General features: G+C 37.1%; 1 protein-coding gene across 1 annotated transcript; it reads left to right on the top strand.

Annotated features, from left to right (window-relative positions):
- Positions 1 to 1,926: 1,926 nt before the first annotated feature.
- Positions 1,927 to 6,194, top strand: LOC130570054 (urokinase plasminogen activator surface receptor-like). The gene is made up of 6 exons (XM_057360143.1): positions 1,927 to 1,947; positions 4,390 to 4,522; positions 4,621 to 4,737; positions 5,174 to 5,317; positions 5,399 to 5,509; positions 5,744 to 6,194. The coding sequence occupies exons 1-6, from the start codon at positions 1,930 to 1,932 to the stop codon at positions 5,935 to 5,937; spliced, it is 717 nt and encodes a 238-aa protein (XP_057216126.1). The 5' UTR covers positions 1,927 to 1,929; the 3' UTR covers positions 5,938 to 6,194.
- Positions 6,195 to 20,923: the final 14,729 nt, after the last annotated feature.

Below are 20,923 nucleotides of genomic sequence, written 5' to 3'. Positions count from 1 at the left end.
ATGTTCGCAGGCATAATAACTGCTATACATATTATAACTTTCAGATTACTCAACTGAGGGAACAATTTAACTCAATCGACTGAGTTCAGGTCTGAGGTTAAAAGAATTTAGGTTTCGTTTTCTTGAAAGTATTTTACCATTGACTAGAAAGTTATATAGTTCAACTCAGTTTCTTTAGGTGCAAGATCTGGTGGCCAAAACTTACTGTCCCTTGTTCATGTAAACGTGGCGCTGAGATTGTGGAATAGCTTACCTTTACAAATAGTCGCACCTTCACGAACATTTTTTTTTAAGTTGCTTCTAAAAACTGATTTGTTTTTCTTAGCGTTGAATATATATGAAGAGTTTATTTCCAAAATGAGAAACTTCCAAAATCATGTTTTTTATTGTGCATTCCAATTAATATCAATCGAACTGCAGTTGGTTTGCTTTGATAAGCCATAATGACTAAAAAATACAGCTAACTAACACAATAACACACAATGAAAACATGATGACATAATAAAAAACATGATTTTAGAAAAAAAATAAAAAATGAGTTCTCTCTTTTTGGAAATAAACTCTTAAAATGTTGTTTTATGTATTTTTACTATGCACTTTGTGACTCTTTTAAACGTGCTTTAAATAAAAAACTGAAAAATGCGGGAACAAAATGTAATGTTTAAGGAACTGTCCAGTCCAAGAGTAACCACAAAAAAACGTTCTAAACAAAAAAGTTTCTACAGACATTATTTAAAAAATGACACACGTCAAGGTAAAAACAAGATCACATAAGAATCCCAAACATGTAAATGTACAATACAAATATTTTGTAAGCCTGTAAAGTCAATCAGAACCTTTTAGGTTTCTTAGAATTTAAGAATGCCACCCATTCTGAAGTTTTACTTTCTCATTCCAGCCTCCGCCTTTTTCGACGTCTTTAAAAAAGGACCCTGAAAAATCCTTTATTTTACTCCCCTCCTGACCAGTGGCTAGCCAGAGGGGGGTCCACGGTGACACTGAACACCCCTGACATCAAATTGGCCACCCTGGGTGCCACCCAAAAATTTAATTCGCTACTTATGTTGATTGACATCTGATTTCACCTCTCATTGAACAAAGATTTTATTTTGATGCTCCGCGTCCCTGCAAACGAAAGTCAGGCGACTAATAGCATCTTTTTACGTTTACCGCTATCTTTACTCTGTTTATAAAGGAAAAAAGTTGTTGTGTGATGGATTGTACAGCGAGAAATCTGAGATTTGTTTTTAAGATAGAAAAGAAGCGTATGGATCTCTGCAGTTTGCTAAACAAATGGAATATTAAAACGTACACGCTTGCTAGCCATTTCAAGTCAGACTCAGACAGGCAAGTTTTTTTGTTGAACCATACCATCTACCTACTTTCTAACGTTACAACTTTATCTTGCGTAAGTTTCCCAGCGTGCTTTATGTGCGAAAAACACACCAAAATACCGACTTTAAAGGATATATTCTCCTCTGTCTTGTCAGTGTATGGCGTGCGTTCACAAGATCACTTCTTCGTCTTCTGCATGTAAACACAGAGTTGCGGTTCCGCGTTGTGAGTCAGAGCATCCAATAGGGGCAAGCCCCATGCACAAATCTGTCTACTTTTGAAGAGCTCTCGTCCAAGAAGAATACAAAGAAGAAGTGCTCTCGTGAACGCGCGCCATACACTGACAAGACAGAGGAGAATATATCGATTAAAGACGGTATTTTGGTTTTTTTCTCACATAAAGCATTCTGGTCGCTTCAAAAAAATTCAACTGAGCCACTATGCGCGGATGGACCAATTTAACGATGTCTTTAGTACTTTTCTGGACCTTGGCAAAAACTGACACCATGATGTCTATGAGGAGGCCTGGAAATCTCTCGGATGTCACCTAAATATCTCTATTTGTGCTCCGAAGACGCCGGAAGTTCTCTAAACATGTTTAACGTGATGTGGGTGAGTAAAAAATCGCACAAAGTTGATTTTTGGGTGAACTTCCACTTTAACTGCTATCTTGCTGTCAGATCAAACGCCTTTAACAGACTTGCTATTTACTGTTAGCTAGCTCTGGCCTCAAACGTGCTGTGCAATGCAAGCATGAAATCCTTACCTTTCTCACAGCTAGACCACGCAAATAATAATGCAAATGAATGAAATAAGAGAAGACGATACGAGAATATATAAGCAGCACACTGGTTCCAGATAAACAATGACGCTCAAAACTGCTCCGTCACACAGCTAATATTACAACATATCTTGGTTCTAACAAACAGAAAAACCAATGTTACTCACATACTGAACCGAATCAAAGCAACCTCCTCGGGGGTAGTAAAAAGTGAATACTGGAAAGTATCTCCATAGATATCTATGAATATCTCAGCTAAAAGCCTTAGTACCGCGGGTCCTAACGCATCTCTGCTGGAACGTCTTTATAATATTAACGCTGGTCCCAGCTCCTGCCTGACCTTTATTCTTCTTTTATACTTATAGTTCACAGACCCTTTATTTGATGTAATAAATAAGACATCACTCTTTCTACAGTCTTTCTAATGCCCGGATGATCTCTTCCCTGCGTCAACATGAGAAGACACGCTACGACATCTTTTTGTACTGTGGTGGCCACCGTCGTGTTTGGACTGATAGATTAGTTGCAATTCTCAAACTCACCGCTAGTGGCCGCTTTAAATCCCATTCTAGACCTTTAAGGGCTGTTCTTCGACACATAGCTGTGTTAATGGATCTGTTAACTTTGGCATTTCAAGGACATCAGTATCTCTGCAGTGCTGTACCACAGACCTCTGTAATACCCAAGATGTCCCAGGTATTGTCTTTGATATACAGCACTATACTGTAAGTGGTTCTGGATAATTGAATCACGGTGACAGGTCTGGTTAAGACACAATGAAGATGTCTGTTTCTTTCCATTGAGAATGTATTGCCATTACCAGATATACTGTATGGGTTTAAAAAGAAAAAATGTCAGTACTTAATTCTTTACAATACTAATAACAATAACTTAAGCTAGAAAACAATGCAATGCTATAGCCATGTTAGTCACTTTTGCTATTATTATTTATTCCTTAAAGAACAATCATCTACAGTAATGGGCACGAAACAACACCTGTATAGTGTCAATGACGTCATTAAAAAAACAACCCACAATTCACAGAACCACCCAGCATTTTCCACAAGTAATTAGGCAATATATCACTATTAAACAATAGTGAGGACCAATTACACTCAATCTTGGTAATTAACCAAAATATGTTTTTATTATTTTCATAATTTCATCCAAAACAATTATAAAAAAAACAAATACACAAGAATGTTGTCCATTCTGCTATACTGTTATTTCCTTTTTTGCAAGGACAATTACAATTAGTGTTTTCTTCTCGGCCAGGGTTTGCATTAACCTAAACAAGTCAATTCAGAAAGATTTCATAAGTGAAACTGTGGTTTAGTCGTAACCACACACATTCATTTCTCAAGATACACGCCACATATCTGATAAAAAAACTGGTTTCACATTCTTAAAATGTCAATTCATTTTTCTGAACAGCTGACATCAAAACACTTGCCAAGACAAGTTTCTCTAATTATGGCTTGTTATGTGCCCTACACAGAATGCTCCCTTATAAAAAATGTTTTACAGCATCTTTACTAAGAGCCACAGCTCACGGAGAAGATCTTAACCACGTTCCTTACCTACTTGATTTAAACTGCAGCTTTTCTAAAAAACAAACACACACACACAACTAAATTAGCCAATAAACAGTCAATTGATGGCTTCTTTAGCTCCATTTACAAATTGATGTAAATGTAAAGCCATTGTGAAAATACAAAACATTTCAGTAAACAGGAACAACTGTATTGGCCAAAAAATGTGATTAATAAATCTAAATGTATAGATGTCAAAAGACAGAAACTAGACAAAACATAAACAACACTGGTCCAGATGCCCTTAGTTGATGTTTTTCTTTTCATTTCACATATATTTTTAAGGCTTCGAGATGTTTATTTAACATTTCAAATTCTAAATGTTCTGTTGGTTGAATTTTGTTCTAGCATTAGTGAAAAAAAAATGAAACAGTAAGTGCTTCTGAACCAGTGTTTTTTACATTGTGCAGCATGGGCTATGCATTTTCCCTTATTTAAGTTACAAAAGTTAATCAGTAAACAGCAGTAAGTTATTTTCTTCTTTGTGCTTTTCTTAATGGGGCAGTTCACCCAAAAAACAACATTCTCTCTTATTTTTTTCACCATCATGTCATTGATACCATTATAACAAACCCACATATGTACAAGTGCAAGCAAAAAATCCTGTGGGTCCTGTGTGTTCTGTGCAGTTCTTAGAATACCCACCCAGTCCGATATTCGAGTTTTACTTTCTTATTACAGCCTCCTCCTCTTTTGATCGTCTCTATAAAAATGGCCACCGAAAATGGATCTTCAAATCATCGTTTTAGTCACCTCATGACAAAGATGGATCTTTACATATTCGCCATTCTCCTTTTTACTCTTTTTGCTGGAGGTACGGTACAAAACTCAAAAGTGTATTTAATGCTTTATTAGCTACAAACACAGATTAAATGATTAAATGTTCATCCTTAATTCTGTTTTTTTTTTCAGGACACTCGCTCAAGTGTTATCAGTGTGCAAATGGGACGAGTTCTTGTGTAGGTGCAGAGACGAAGTGTTCCGCTCTATTTACTGCGTGTGCAAGTGCAACAGTGGTTGCATCTGCTGGTGAGTGAAGTTTGATGAAAGACAAATATTGAAGGTTTTAAGCATTTGAGTTTCTGCAAAACAACCTGTGTGTACGTTATCTGAGAAATAACCTAAATAATTAAAGGGTAGAGATGTATTTCATGCTTAGTCATTTTATTTCACCCATTACTTCCCATTATTTCCCAAACTATTGTTTAATCTTTGATAAAAATTATAAAACTGAGACAGATTCCCCTATTTCTACTTGCAACACAGCATGTATGATTAAGAAACAGTTATAAAATAAGGATAATGGCAATAAAATTTCAATCACCTCTTAGACACACACACACACACACACACACAGAGTTTGCTTTTAGAAAACCTATAACCAAGAACCCTTTATTACTCTATTGTTCAGGTGTGAAGCATCAAACCATCTTTTTTCGTTTGTTTGTTTGTTTGTTTGTTTAAGGCAACAATGTGGTTATCTCTAAGGTTAAGAGTTGTAATTCGCCACTGAGCTGTGGAAATGGATCTATTAATTTTGGCATTGCAAGAGCAACGGTATCTATGCAGTGTTGTACCACAGACCTCTGTAACACCCAAGATGTCCCAGGTATTGTCTTTGATATACAGCACTGTATATAATGCTGACAGTAAGCTTAAGATCGAAGAATAAGGTGTGTTGTTTCTACAGCTTCCAACACAACCGACGTCAATGGAAAACAATGTTACTACTGTGATGCGAACAGTTGCTCAAACAAATTAAAATGTTTAGGAACTGAAGACTACTGCATTAAAGCAAAAGGTGAGAATTTGGTAACAAAAAAAGTATATTTTTACCCAGTAGAGGATGGTCTTTACATCATTGAAGTAGATTAAATTTCATTTTTATTCAAGATATATTTTATCAAGCAAATGTGAGTCTGTGAAGTCCATATATGACAATATGCGTTGCATACTTGTTTGATCAGATTTCTGTATTTTCAGTTTAGAATGAATAGCATGTCACTCATCAATCACTCAACGTATCTTTTCTTAGCAAACATTGACCCTCTGCCAGGGACTGTAAAAGGATGCGTCTCTAAATCTATCTGCGATATTACATCACTGGTGCCGGATGGTTACGTGGACATCTCATGTTGTCAGGGGGACCTGTGTAACAGCGCTAAAAGCATCACTCTGAACCTCCTCCTCCTCTCATGGCCGTTCTTCTTCTACACACTGTTCCACTAAATTTAGCAGAACTTCACACTCTACAGTCAAATGCTTTTGATTTTATGGTTGGGCTAGTAAAACGAAGTAGGGCAAGTTTTATGTTTAAACATAAAACAGCTCATCACCGCAACAACCGAGTGTGACATGTTTTGAAATAAAATACTCGTTTTCATTGTATTTTCTTTGGTGATATTCTTTTAAGGAAACAGATAATCTGGAAACAAATGGAAAACAAATGAAATAAAATCATGGGCTAAATCAGAGTTTGTTTTTATTAAAGGTTTACAATACTGAATAAACAAAATGAATCAATAGAAATGTAAAAATGCCATTAATAGCCATTTTAAATGCTGACGCCTTTCTGTTGTGTTTTAAATGACGCACAATTCTGTGTAAATTACACAAACAAGAGTTTTCCTAATATCGGCACAACTAAAAAAGTGATTTTTATATTATTAAAATTCATAGTCATTTAATATGTTTTTTCACTACTTCGGCACTTAAAATAGTTCTAAATAAATTATGATACTAGACAAAGATATCAAAGCGGAAGGACCGGTAGAGCAAACGGGTGAAGCGCTCAATCGTGCAACTAAAATATGTTTCGCCGCCTGCAGAATACAAGAATTTCCCAGGCTAAGGTACAAAACAAAATGTGTTGCGTGCATTGTATGCATGTGAAGCTAATGCAGGAAACATGTGTTTAAACTTTAAGCACTAAATTATTGTATAAAGCTCTCTAACAATACTGAAAAGCATGTATAACTTCATACGTCACGTTAAATCCTATTTATTTGTGAGTCGCTATTGATAAAAGCCAAATGTGCATCAATGCAGCTTTCATGAAGAATAATCACTAAAAACCTTCAGGTCTCACGGGTTGTTTGAGATATGCGCGCGCCCAGAGAGCACAAAATACTAAACTGAGTTCTCTTTCACACCTTCTTACTCTGAAACGGACATATTAACACAAAATAACATAAAAATTCCCATATTAAAAAGAATCCTTGTAAAAGTAGTAGTTCTGTCAGGACCACTGTCATCAATTATTTAACGATAGCATATATATATATATATATGCTCTAACCACTGAGCCTTTAACTGAGAATTAACTGAAATGAATTTGACTAAGACAAATAATGTATTTGTGCAAACATGAATTATAGATGACATAATTGAAAGCCCATATGAAATTATCAGATTTCTGTATGGTCAGTTTAGAATGATATCATAGCATATCACCCATCGATCATTTATGACACACCTTCTTTTTTCTTTACATTAGTAACTTCTGACAAGGAAGAATAGTAACTTCTTACGAGGAAGGACCTTTTAAAGGATGTGCCTCTAAATCTTTCTGTGATGTTGCATCACAACTGACTGATCCATTTTACACGTACTCATGCTGTGAGGAGAATCTGTGTAACAGTGAAAAGGGTTTTTAACATCTCCCTCGTCTGCCTTTTAGCCAACTTCATTTCCCATTGTCTGTTTATTTGTCAATCAGTTTCTTTTTTTAGCCCTGCTATTGCTCCTCTGTTTTTTTCCCACGTTGTTTTTAGCTCTCTTCGTCTTTTTGTCATTCACTTGAAAACAATTTTCTTGTTTTCGTATTTTTTTTATAAATTACAAGTCATATCAATAAAATCTATTTTATTTGTGGGGTGAAATGTTTTCAAACTGTAAATGGATCAGGGGCTTTGAGGATACTTATTAAAATGCTGATTTGCTATGAGTTTTAACGTTCCCAATTTCACACACAAAATGCTGGATCCTATGACAGTGGGTAGGAGATCTTAACTATCTGTAATGTCCTTTCGAAAAGTTTTTGATGTTCAATAAGTAACTTATACATATTTCCTCCAATTATTTGAAATCAGTTTCTGTATTAAAAGAACTTCAAATGTGCTTCAAATGTTATCGCATGTTTATATCATCTCCAAGCTTAAGTCCTGATTGAAAAGTCAAATGTAAATGCACCCCTCTCAACAAACTGTATGATTTTGATGCTTCAGGATGAGTTCAATACATAAAGTTTGTTATGGGGATCTTCATTTCTGCTGTTTACTTGAATCAATTTGTGTGTAAAATATGCATGAACCGCTTGTGTCATCATAAATCAAGTGTGTGCATACACTGACCAGCAGATGGAAGCAGATTGCTCTTTGCGTATCAGGAACTTTTCCTTTAGCAGCCCTGAAGGTCAACCATAATCATGAATATAGTCCTGTGAAAAAAAGGGAGAAAATTGAAGAGCAAGCACTTTCTCAAATTAGCGAAGAAAATACAATCATGAAATTCTGAGTGACAGTATCAACAGCTTCTTAAAGCACAACAGTAAAGCAATAACTTGCTGGAGGTCTAACATACCTTTAAATTGAAATTGGATCTGCCTTTTTTAATGTCTTGCTGGATCACTGTCGTGCTGCCAGCATGCTGAAGTCAGACGGGAGAGAACTACCCCAGGAAGTTATGTCAAAATAATGATTTACGCCGTCCCAACACAAAATAATATGTTTTTACAAGGTTAAAAAAGTAGTCAATGGTGGCCAAGAACTGTTTTGTTACAAGCATTCTTTCAAATATCTTTCTACGTGTTCATTAGAAGAAACAAATGTATACAGATTTGGAACAACTCAAGGGTGAGTAAATGATGACAGAGTTTTTATTTTTGGGTGAAGTGTCCCTTTACATCTACTAAGGCCCCCATCGCACATTTAGACATCACAAAACCTATCAAGGCACGTTTCTCCACTTAAAAACCCTCCCGTTTCTTTTCTAGACGATACATGATGCTCACCTAAACATTTAATCCATTTAAACAAAGGTACAAGTCACCAAATCCAACTTAATATTATCTTATCATCTGTTTTGTTGCCTAAAACATATTGAAACATGTTAGTAGCAACTGTTAACTAGACTTGGAAAAAATGACAAAGCAGGGTTAGTAACTATGTTAAAACTAACCCAATGTAAAAAATGTGCACAAGACAACTCTCCTCTTACTGCTTGATTTTAACGGCAGCGTTTCTGAAAAATATGAATTTGACATTAAGCATACTTTTAAGGCGACATTGTGTCATGTCAAACTATTGTTTTGGCCAAAAAATGTGAAATTTACGAATTAAATCATTGGCTTCAGAAAACAGTTTACCTTCTAGGTTAAAATCTTAAGGTTGTCTTCAAATCTTTTAGTACATGTGTATTTACCATTTCATGAATGTATACTAGTCAGTGTGTGGTAGGGGAAAAACCCAATTGCAGGCAGCGGTTAAGGGGTTAACAAAAACAAGATTTATTTAAACACAAAACAAAGACACACAGGGGGGTAAAAGGACAAGGAGAAATAATATGACAGGCAAACAGGAACGTAGACTAACTAACACTGGACTAAAACTACACTAGACTAGACTGGGATAACTTACAGACAGGAACAAGACGCAACGTCTTCAAAGACATGAATCATATGCAGCAATCAGCAAATGAACGAAACAAGCAATGGTATAAAACGAACGAGCACACGACTGAAGACACAAGGGCATAATATAGGGTAACAAACAAGAGAGAAAACAATGGGCAGGTGTGGGTAATGAAACACAGGCGGGAAGCTGAACGAGAGGGGCGGGGCCATAGACGAGACCAGAGAGAACGCACATTATGTCGTGACGGACAATAATATGTTTCTCTCCACACAAAACAAGAGGCTCTGCCATGATTCTGCCACAAGACCAAGAAAGACAGGACAAGATGAGGCAGAATCATGACAATACTAGTGTGGTTGTATTGTGTTCACGCTGCAAAATGCATTCATAATTGCTAAAAAAAACCAGCTCTACATAAACAAAATAAAAACAATAAAATTATTAGGATTACTAAGGTGCTTAAGTGCTTCAAAACGTTTGTCGATGCCATAGAAGAACCTTTTTTGTTTAAATGGTTCTATAAAGGTTCTAACACTCTCATCAAATTCGCAGATGACACAACCATAGTAGTGGGACTCATAACTGACAATAATGAAATTGATTACAGAGAGGAGGTCCAGGGACTATCTACCTGGTGTAAAGACAACAGCCTCATTCTGAATGAATGAAAAACTTTATTTCGAACGTGTAAAAAAAATACTATTTTATAATAAATAAATAACAAAATAATCTTGACATATACATATCCGAAAAGGAGCAGGAAGAAGCAACTATCTGCTTGTATAATCCTACCCCCTTCTCCACTGCTCAAATAAGATTATCCTTTTATCTTCATAATTCTATCACATGCTTAACAATTTTAAATAATCACAATTATCAGCATAATCGATCTTATCTCTAAATAACTCAGAACTAGAAAAACCCACATAGTTCCATTTATATTCACCATGAAGAAGAAGAATTTCCCAAACTAAACCAAACAAAACAGTAAAAAAAAAAAAAAACAGCAAATAAACAATCAATTAATATACAATTTAATTGGTGAAAACACCTCGTCAAAACCCTTCTTCCTCCCTATACCTTGTAAAAATCATATTTTTATACCTCTTTTTAAACTGGATAATACTTGAACATTGCTTGATCACCGGACTTAATATATTCCACAACTTTACTCCACATACAGAAATACAAAATCTTAGTAGTAGTGCGAACCCTAATATGTTTAAAGTTAACTTCCCTCCTAAAATTGTAATTCCCTTCTCTATTAGAAAACTATTTTTGAATATTCCCAGGGAGTAGGTTGTATCTTGCTTTATACATTACTTGTACAGTTTGAAAATGAATCAGATCTTCCAACTTTAATGTACTTGAATTTAAAAATAAAGAATTTGTGTGAGCTCTAAATCCAGCATTATGAATTAACCTAATTGCAACAAAAATAATGAATTTAGCCTACTTTTATATGTATTACCCCAAACCTCCACACAATAATTTAAATATGGTAATATCAATGCACAATAAAGAATGTGGAGTGATTTGTAGTTCAAAACAATCTTTGTTTTATTCAGTACTGCCACACTTTTAGAAAGTTTATTTTGTACATGATTTATATGAGATTTCCAATTTATTTTATCATCTATTGTCACCCCGAGAAAACTTATTTTCAGAAACCCTTTCTAGGACTACACCATCAACCTGTATCTGCGCTTGTGTACTCTTTTTTTAAATAACCAAATAACATACATTTATTTTTATTAGTGTTTAATGATAATTTATTTCTATCAAACCATCTTTTTAATTTGCCCATTTCTATAGTTATAGTCTCTACTAGTGTTTTTAAATCCCTCCCAGAACAAAAAATATTTGTATCATCTGAAAATAAAACATATTTGAAACTTTGCACATATCATTTATATAAAGCAAAAATAATTTTGGGCCCAGTACTGACCCCTGGGGGACACCACAAACCATATCCAAACATGACGATGAATATTCTCCCAACTTCACAAATTGTCTCCTATCTCTTAAATAACTTTCTATCCAATGCAATACTATCCCCCTAATCCTATATCGTTCCAGTTTATTTATTAATATGTTATGATTGATTGTATCGAAAGCTTTTTTAAGATCTATAAATACTCCAACAGCATATTGTTTTTGATCCATAGCTTTTGTAATTTCCTCAATAGAATCAATTAATGCGAGAGATGTAGAGCTATTTGATCTAAATCCATATTGACTGTCTGAAAGTATTTTATATTTATCTAAAAACTTATCTAATCTATTACTAAATATTTTCTCCAAAATTTTAGAAAATTGTGGAAGAAGAGAAACAGGCCTGTAATTTGTGAAGCTGTGTTTATCCCCATTTTTATACAGTGGCACCACTTTAGCGATTTTCATTTTGTCTGGGAATTTACCAGTTTGAAAAGATAAATTACAAATGTATGTAATAGGTTTTGAAATCCCCTAAATTACCTTTTTCACCATTTTCATATCAAATTCATTGCTGTCCGTAGATGATTTGCATTTAAATTTATTTACAATATCTATTATTTCTTTTTCTTCCACCATTGTAAGGAACATTGAGTTGGGATTCCTTTCTATTAAATTCTAAAATCTAATAATATTAGTTAACTTATTTTTATATTTTTTATATTTATTTTCTGCCTCCTCAGTTCTTTGCTTAATGAATTCTCTGAGTGTATTTTTCTTTTTACATGCATTTTTTTATTCCCTTTGTGAAACATGGTTGACCTTTGCGGTTTTGTTTACAACAGTATTGCATTTTATGACAGTTTTTATCATATAATGATGTAAAAATTCTTAGAAATGTATTATAAGCACTATCCACATCATTTTCCTTATAAACAATTTCCCAATTTTGTGCAAGCAAATCATTCTTTAATGTCATCATAGTTTCTTCAGTTGTCACACGTCTATATTTTTGTTTCTTATCTGAGTTCTTTCTCTTATAGTTGCTGTCATAAATTATAAAAACCGGTAGGTGGTCGGCGCTAATATCTGTAATTAGTAAACCACCCATAGTTTTATGTGCAATGTCATTGGTAAATATATTATCAATTAAGGTGGCACAATAGGGTGTAATCCTATTGGGTTTGGTAACTTTTGGAAACAAACTCATGCTATACATTGTATTAATAAATTCATCAACCATTTTATGCTTGTTAGGATTCAGTAAATCAATGTTAAAATCCCCACAGATAAATACATCTTTTTGAGTCATTTTTGAAAACGTTTCCTCTATCCAATCAATGAATTCTTCTATTGTAGTGCCTGGAGCTCTATACAAACAGCTTATGATAACATTCTTCTTTTTCTCCATAAATATTTCAATTGTTAAACGTTCTAATAAATTATCAAGCCCAATTGTCATACTGTCTACCACCTTAAAGTTCAAGTTTTTATCCACAAACATTGCCACACCCCCTCCATTCTTATTCTTTCTATTTATCCAGTTTGCTTCATAACCCTCCGGTTCAAAGTCCATGCCTTTTCATTATTAATCCATGTTTCGGATATTGCAATTATTGTGAATGGATTCGTAAATTGTTTCAAGTATTCCCTAATGTTGTCAAAATTAGCATACATGCTTCTACTGTTGAAATGTATTAATGAGTTTTCTATTAGTTTTAATGGACTTGTTAAACTGTTCCTCTGTATAATAGTAGCAGTTATTAGTGATGTCGGAGAAAAATTATTCTCCGGGTCTATGTCCTTCTCCAATTCAAATGAGTTATATTCAGTACACTGAAATGTTCTCAGTTCCAAATTATCATAATCAGCGTTGGTCTGACCCTTATTATCTCCAAAAATAAATTACATTATTATCTCTCAAAACAAAACAAAGGAAATCATAATAGACTTCAGGAGAAGTAAAAAAAACATCCCACAATGCTTTGTGTATTAATGGCGAGGAAGTGGAGAGATATTCAAGTTTTAAGTTCTTGGGAGCACATATCACTGAAGACCTGACTTGGAGCTTAAATATCTCCTTTGTCAATAATTATACTATAAGAGTAATTTGTCCACTTGTTTAACTTTATTTGTGTAACAAGCACCTCGCGACTCGCGTTCTTATGTAAGTGTGCAATGTGTTAAACGGCATTAACGAAAATTATAGGTATACTTCTTTAGCAAATATGTTACGAGTCTATGCAAGTAAACATTTTGCAATGTATGTAAAAGCACTCTGGATTTTCTAATAACTAAAGCAAAAAATCGGTAAAGTAAGGCAGATAGACCTGGACAACATTATATCAATATAAAATTCATTATTTGCGAAGAAACACCACCAAATACATGTAAAAATAACTCTTACCTTTTGAGATTTTAAAGACAACCATGAGGGAATTCTAACTAAGCCTATAGATTATATTTACAACAATAAAGCCGTTCTCATTTACATTTTTTCAGTTTCTATTGTCAGTTCTGACTTAACGCGACATCTAACAAATCACCATAAAAAATTACTTTTATAAATTCAGCAATTTTGGCTACATTCTTTCACACAGCCTCTGTCTAGGTAACCATGTGCATATTTACAGACGAAATATGTTCATGTTTATATATTTACATATTACATATTATATGTTGCCTTAAACATATTAAAACACGTCAGACACTTCTAGCAACTGTCAACTAGACTTTGAAAAAAGTGTTCAAGACAACTCTCCTCTACCTGTCAGGGTGTGGTGCTGGAAGAACCCAATTGCAGGCAGGCTTGACACAAAACACTAATTTATTAGAAATAACAAAAACAAAAACCCACGAGGGGGGATGGCAAAACACTATAACAAACGAGATACAAAAGACACACAAAAACTTCCCACACGGGGGCAAAATGAAAACTACAAATCATAAACGAAACCAAACTTACAAAACAGACAAGGTAATGCAAGACTGAGCATAAACACGAGACTAAACGAACGAACAGCATACGGTAAACAAGAAACACTGGGCATGAACAAAGAACCACGTACCGGAGACGAGAAACAATGAACCGACACAGGACTAGGAATACACAGGGTTTATAAAGGGGAACACTAACAAGGGTTGATGACGCAGGGAGGGTGACGGCCAGGTGACAATACTCAAACAATAATGGGACAGGTGAGAGGGATGAAACACAAATGGAAGCTAATGAGGGAACGAGAGGGCGAGGAGACGAGACACCGGAGAGAACGCATATTATGTTGTGACCGACAATAATATGCTTCTCTCTACACATAACAAGAGGTTCTGCCATGGCTCTGCCACAAAACCAAGAAAAACATGCAGAGAGAGGCAGAAACCATGACAGAAGCCCCCCCCTTAATGAACGCCCCCAGGCGTTCACCAAGGGGGTAGACTAACGAGACATGACAGACTGGGTGACAGACAACATCCAACAGAACAAAGTGAACATTAACAGGGGCTAACAAGCAATAATTACCAAGGGGTTGGGATGTGACAACAAAAACAACAAACATGGGAGAGGAGTGGGGGAACAAAAGAGTCCATAGGGGGAAGTCCAAAGGGGCTGGGACAGGAAGGGACAGTCTTAGGGGGAATAGTCTTAGCCCCTGGGCGCACTTGAGGGCGCGGAGTTCTGGGGACTTAGGGAGGGAAGTCCTGGGGGGGATCGCCGACTGGAAAGTCGGTGGAACAAGGCTGGGCGCCGACTGTGTAGCCGGCTGGAAGGCTGGCTGAGTCGCCGGCCGAGTCGCCGGCTGGAAGACCGGCTGAGTAACCGGCTGGAACGGACTGGATGCCGGCTGCACCGGCGGGAACGCCGGCACCGGCTGGGATGCCAGCTGGGAAGCCGGGTGGATCACCGGCTGGGCAGGGCTTGACGCCAGCTGGAAGGCCGACTGACACACCGGACAGGATACCGGACTCGGGACCACAAGACTGGACGCCGGCTGCACCGGCTGGGACGCCGGCTGCACCGGACTGGACGCCGGCTGCACTGGACTGGACACTGGCTGCACCGGACTGGACATCGGCTGCACATCGGACTGGACATCAGACTGGACGCCGGCTGCTGCACCGGCTGGGATGAGGCCCGCGCTGCCTGCCGCTGCCTGCCGCTGCCTCTTTTTCTTCAGCCGAGCCACCCGCCTGGTGGTCGGCTGAAGGAAGGAGGTGAAGGGTACGGCTGGCTCGGGATTGGAGGCCTCTGACGAGGAACCCCAGGATTCTCGCCTACCCCGTTTGCCACCGAGGCTCGCTGGTGGTGGAGGGGGCGGTGTGGCGACGCCCACAACCCCGATCTTCAGGGGACGGCCCTCAGGGATCGCGACCAGCAGAGATGAGTAGGTGGGTTGAACTGAGACCCTGGACTCCGATCGATCAACGGCATACAGCCATATCGCATCAAAGTCCAGCAGTCTCAGCGACCTCATCTCCGCATGCGAGAGTGGCTCCCTGAGACCGGCGTTGAAGAGCGTCACCAACTCCTCCTCTCCGAACACAGTCTCCTCTGCGACTTCGAGGAACCGGCCCGCATAGTCATCTACGTCTCCGGTTCCCTGGCGAATGCCGCAGAGGAGACAAGTCTGGCGGGAACGTACAGCATCCATGCTGCCTGCTGGGTCTTTATTGGGTCGGTTCATTCTGTCAGGGTGTGGCGCTGGAAGAACCCAATTGCAGGCAGGCTTGACACAAAACACTAATTTATTAGAAATAATAAAAACAAAAACCCACGAGGGCGATGGCAAAACACTATAACAAACGAGACACAAAAGATAAACAAAAACTTCCCACATGGGGGCAAAACGAGAACTACAAATCATAAACGAAACCAAATTTACAAAACAGACAAGGTAGGGCAAGACTGAGCATAATCACGAGACTAAACGAACGAACAGCATACGGTAAACAAGAAACACTGGGCATGAACAAAGAACCACGTACCGGAGACGAGAAACAGGAAACAATGAACCGACACAGGACTAGGAATACACAGGGTTTATAAAGGGGAACACTAACAAGGGTTGATGACGCAGGGAGGGTGACGGCCAGGTGACAATACTCAAACAATAATGGGACAGGTGAGAGGGATGAAACACAAATGGAAGCTAATGAGGGAACGAGAGGGCGAGGAGACGAGACACCAGAGAGAACGCATATTATACTATACTAGTGCAGTTGTATTGTGTTCACTCTACAAAATGCATTCTTATTTGCTTAAAAAACAGTTCTACATAAACAAAATAAAAACAATAAAGTTATTAAGATTACTATTTAAGCACGTGCTAAACAAAGGATTGTGAGTAACAGGAAATTGTTAGTCAGATGAAGGTCCTCAGGGGTTAACAGTACTTTTCTCGGAAAGGAAATTTGGGAGAGGGCTTCCTCTGTCACAGTCCACAGTCAAACATTACATTAAACTACTATTGCTGGTCCCTGTGCAGTAAACCAGCGATAACTTTTCTACATTCACTATTAACTATTGCACAGGAATCCTACATATGTAAAAGTGCAACCAAAGGATCCTGTAGGTCTGTGAACTCAATAGAAAACAAATTTCTATTTAAAAAAGTGCACCGATCCCCCCCACCCCCTATATTAAAGTTTCACTTCCTCATTAAAGCTCCACCCTCTTTTGATCGTCCCTAAAAGACCATTGAAAAGGGCTTGTCATGTCATTCACCTCCTGACTGACCAAACATGCATCTGAACATCTTCACCGTTCTACTTTTCGCTCTTTTTGCTGAAGGTACAGTACAAAACACAAAAGCTTATTTAATTTTTGTAATAAATTATTTTTTAGCTACATATACAGATAATTGATTGTTTCTTCGTCCTTCTGTTTTCCTATAGGACACTCGCTCAAATGTTATCAGTGCACAGGTCTGCTGGGTTCTTGTGTGAAGGAAGAGATTAAGTGTTCCACTGGAGATGCTGTATGTGCAAGTCAAACAACGGTACAATCCATTGGTGAGTTGAGTGTGATAGAGCATGTCATGTGTGCTATTGTTGAATACTTTAGCGATACAACATTGATGGCAACTAAAGGATCTTAGGAGTTTCTAAGAAGCATCCTGTATGAATGTAATGTGAGAGATGACTAAAATTCTGACTTGAGAGTAGACACATCTCTGTGGTTTATTTACATATCCACATATTTACTCTGTTGAGCTTTCCGCAAACAACACAGCACCCAAAAAAGATCAAAACTAACCAGAAAGGGCAAATGATGATTAAAATGAAACAAATGAGTAAATATTGGATAAGTAAATAAGACACAGATATGTGTCTGTAGTTCAGTAGTTTCAGTAATTGTATGGAGTGAATTGTCATAATTCGTCTGTTCTTGTCTTATGTTAATGTGTGTTATATTTGGCTAAAATCTCAATTATATTTAACTTCTGCGTCAAGCGTTTCTGCATTGTTCCTGCTAAACACATAAAACTGTGACAGCCGTATATCCTGGAGGCCATTCCTATTGAAGCAAAAGAAATGAATGCACATTTTGATTGTGCACTGTAAAAAAAATATTTTTACAGGTAATGGTCTGTATTATTTTACAGAATTGTTCCTTTTTCCATTAAAAAGTTAATGCCTGCTATTTTACGGATTTTTGCTGTACTAAAAAATACTACTCATTAAATTATGGTTAATTTCCTGTAATTTAAAATTACAGAAATATTATGTTTTTTTAAAAGCAATTTATAGTATTTTTACAGTTCCCAAAATGCAATGAAGTAATAATTTACGGATTTTCTCTGTAAAACAATATGTAAAATTGCAACTGCTTTGTTATTAAATGCAGTTGAAGGTCATTATATATTTAGGGTATTTTAGAGGTCAACTGGTAATTCTACAGACACAAATGTAATTTATTTTGACACTTATTTTTGTTCTCACCTAAACAATATACAACTTTGCATTTTGACAACTTAAATATAGTAAACTGTAGTAAAACTGCTAGATCCTATTACGTTTTTGAAACTTTGGCTAACATATTAAGTATTAAAATTAGTGCTGAGTACTCGAGTCCGGACTCGAGACGTTTTTTATGGTCTCGGACTTGTCTTGGACTCGTTGGTATTTGAACTCGGACTTGTCTCAGACTTGGTCATTGGTCTCGCAAATGTTCTAGTCGGTCTCGTCCGAGTCCAGCGATATATGTTTTATTTTCTCCTTCAAAACAAAACATTGATAGAGCAATATTCTTGTGATCCGAAAACTAATGATCCGAAAACTGTTGCCGACTCTCGACTCTAGAACGAGAGCTGCGCGTGCTCATAAGTTCTCTTTTCACACAGCAGTTCAGTTCAGTGTGTGCTGTTGTTGTAATTAAATAACTCCGGTATATTGGTTCAAGTCCGCGGGACTGTCATGCACGCCAGAAAGTGAATAACTGAATTAATTTGTGGATAATATTAAGTGTTTACGGGAGACGTTAAACGGGAACGATTCAGCTTAACTGGTTCGACCGGTTCACTAAAAAGAAAGAACCGGTTCGAATGAACGATTCGTCCGCGGTTCGAACCAGCATCAATCATTCATCAGGCACGATGTCAGCGAGCAGCGGCATAATACAGATTGGTTTTACAAACCATAATAAATGTATCGACAGTGCGCTTAAAAGGAAACTTTTTGCAACAAAACTTTCCCCGAAACATGTGGGACAACATCCAATTTCGTAAGACACCTGCAAAGGCATCACAAAGGGAGGTAAGTTAATGCCATGTTTCAGAGTTAGCATTGCATTTGAGTATTTTAGACAGTTTGGAAAGTAGGGCTTAAAGATAAGATTGATTGTATTTTTATTGTCATTGTGATGAACATGTTATTTAAGGATGGGCACCGACGTGCTTATGAACGAGCCGTGGAGCCTCTGCTCTTTCTAGAGGCTCCTCTATCGAACACACACGTGCACGGGCAGGCGCGCACACGCACGCGCACGCACACACACACACACACACGCACAAAAGTGTTCATTGCTGCACAACCTTGCTGTTAGGAGGGCTGATAAAAAAGTTCCTTAAAGTAATAAACAGTTACACTTCGGTTTTGTGACTTTAGTGCTATACCTATATAGTAAAAATAAAATGACCTTATTTTATCTGCTTTTTGATCATTACAAACAATAATGAAAATGATTATCTTAGAATAGAAGATATGCTGTCTCTTGCATCACATAAATTATCAATAGTTAAGTATGTGGTCTTGTAGTCATGATTTTTTTCTGTCTCTCTTGACTGTCTCAATTGGACTCGGTCTTGACTTGGACTCGAACCTCTTTGGACTCGGACTTGACTCGGTCTCGACTAGTCCTGGTCTTGGACTCGACAATGGTGGACTTGACTACAGCCCTAATTAAAATAAAGTATTTACGTGTGCAACGGTTATCAATTCACTATAACTAATACAACATACAGTATTTTAACAATTTGTAATAATTTCTGTAATATATTACAGTACGGCAGTATTTTTAATGTAAACAACAATATTGTAATTAATCTGCAAGCAAACTCTCCTTTTGGGCATATATATTTTAGTTGCGTAAGACTTCCATCATCCAATCAGAGGCTGCAAATTTAAATTTGGCGCACTTGCGTCGTAACGGCTGTGAGTGGCGGTACTAGTGCGAGCAGCAGAGCCAGAGCGGGAGTTTTCAAACTCCAGTGGATTCCTATGGTAGCCAGGCAGGCACCGCGGGAAACATCTCTGAGAACAGCCGTGAGCAGTAGCGTGCGAGTGACAGTGAAGAAATGTCTTCCGCTCCGATGGAATATGACATGCAGAGGTGTAAAGAGTACCTGAAAAGCATACTTAAGTAAAAGTACAGATACCTTGCAGTGAAAATTACTCCATTACAAGTTACAAGTCACCAATTCCAAAACGACTTGAGTAAAAGTCTTTGAGTATCTGATTTTAACAGTACTTGAGTATTTTACTCATACTGAATGTAGGCTCAAAGCAGCACTAGTCCTCAACACTTAAGAGACACGTCAGTGAAAAACTAGAAACAGTTGATTTGTGAGGTGAGCATCGCATTTATTTTCTTAAATCATAATAAGACTGAACACCTCAAAATTGCAACAAATCATGGTCGACACCATAACCTACGTCATTACAAACACCCTAAGTCTCATTTAAGCTCAAGTGCTCATAAGTAAACCAAAGTCCTTCAAAAAGGTCTCTTCAATATAACAGATAAATAAAATAATGTTAAGTAGAATTAAAAAGTCAAAGCCTTTTTGCACTGGACATGCTGGTTTGGGCCTCATCGCCAGCTGCAGTCAAGTCCTCATTTCACATACACTGTTAGCCCTTACCTGCCATTTCTACAGTAATATATTGGCAACACTGTTGCCAGCTAGTTACTGTAGGTGTTTTACAGTAAACTACTGCAATGGCTGTTTGAAGATACATTATTAAAGAATCTATTAACGCACTTAAGTCACACAGTCTTAGATGAACACGTGTAAATAACAGATGAACACAATAAATCTGTCAAGATTTCACCAGAGGATAATTAAACACAAACATCAATAACATCTTCACATATTACAGACACCACTTTCACTTTATTTCTGTCATCTGTGTAAGATCTTATTGAGATT

The sequence above is a fragment of the Triplophysa rosa genome, linkage group LG19 (genome assembly GCF_024868665.1).
Source record: "Triplophysa rosa linkage group LG19, Trosa_1v2, whole genome shotgun sequence".
Classification (NCBI taxonomy): Eukaryota; Metazoa; Chordata; class Actinopteri; order Cypriniformes; family Nemacheilidae; genus Triplophysa; species Triplophysa rosa.
This window is presented reverse-complemented; position numbering and strand designations above follow the sequence as displayed.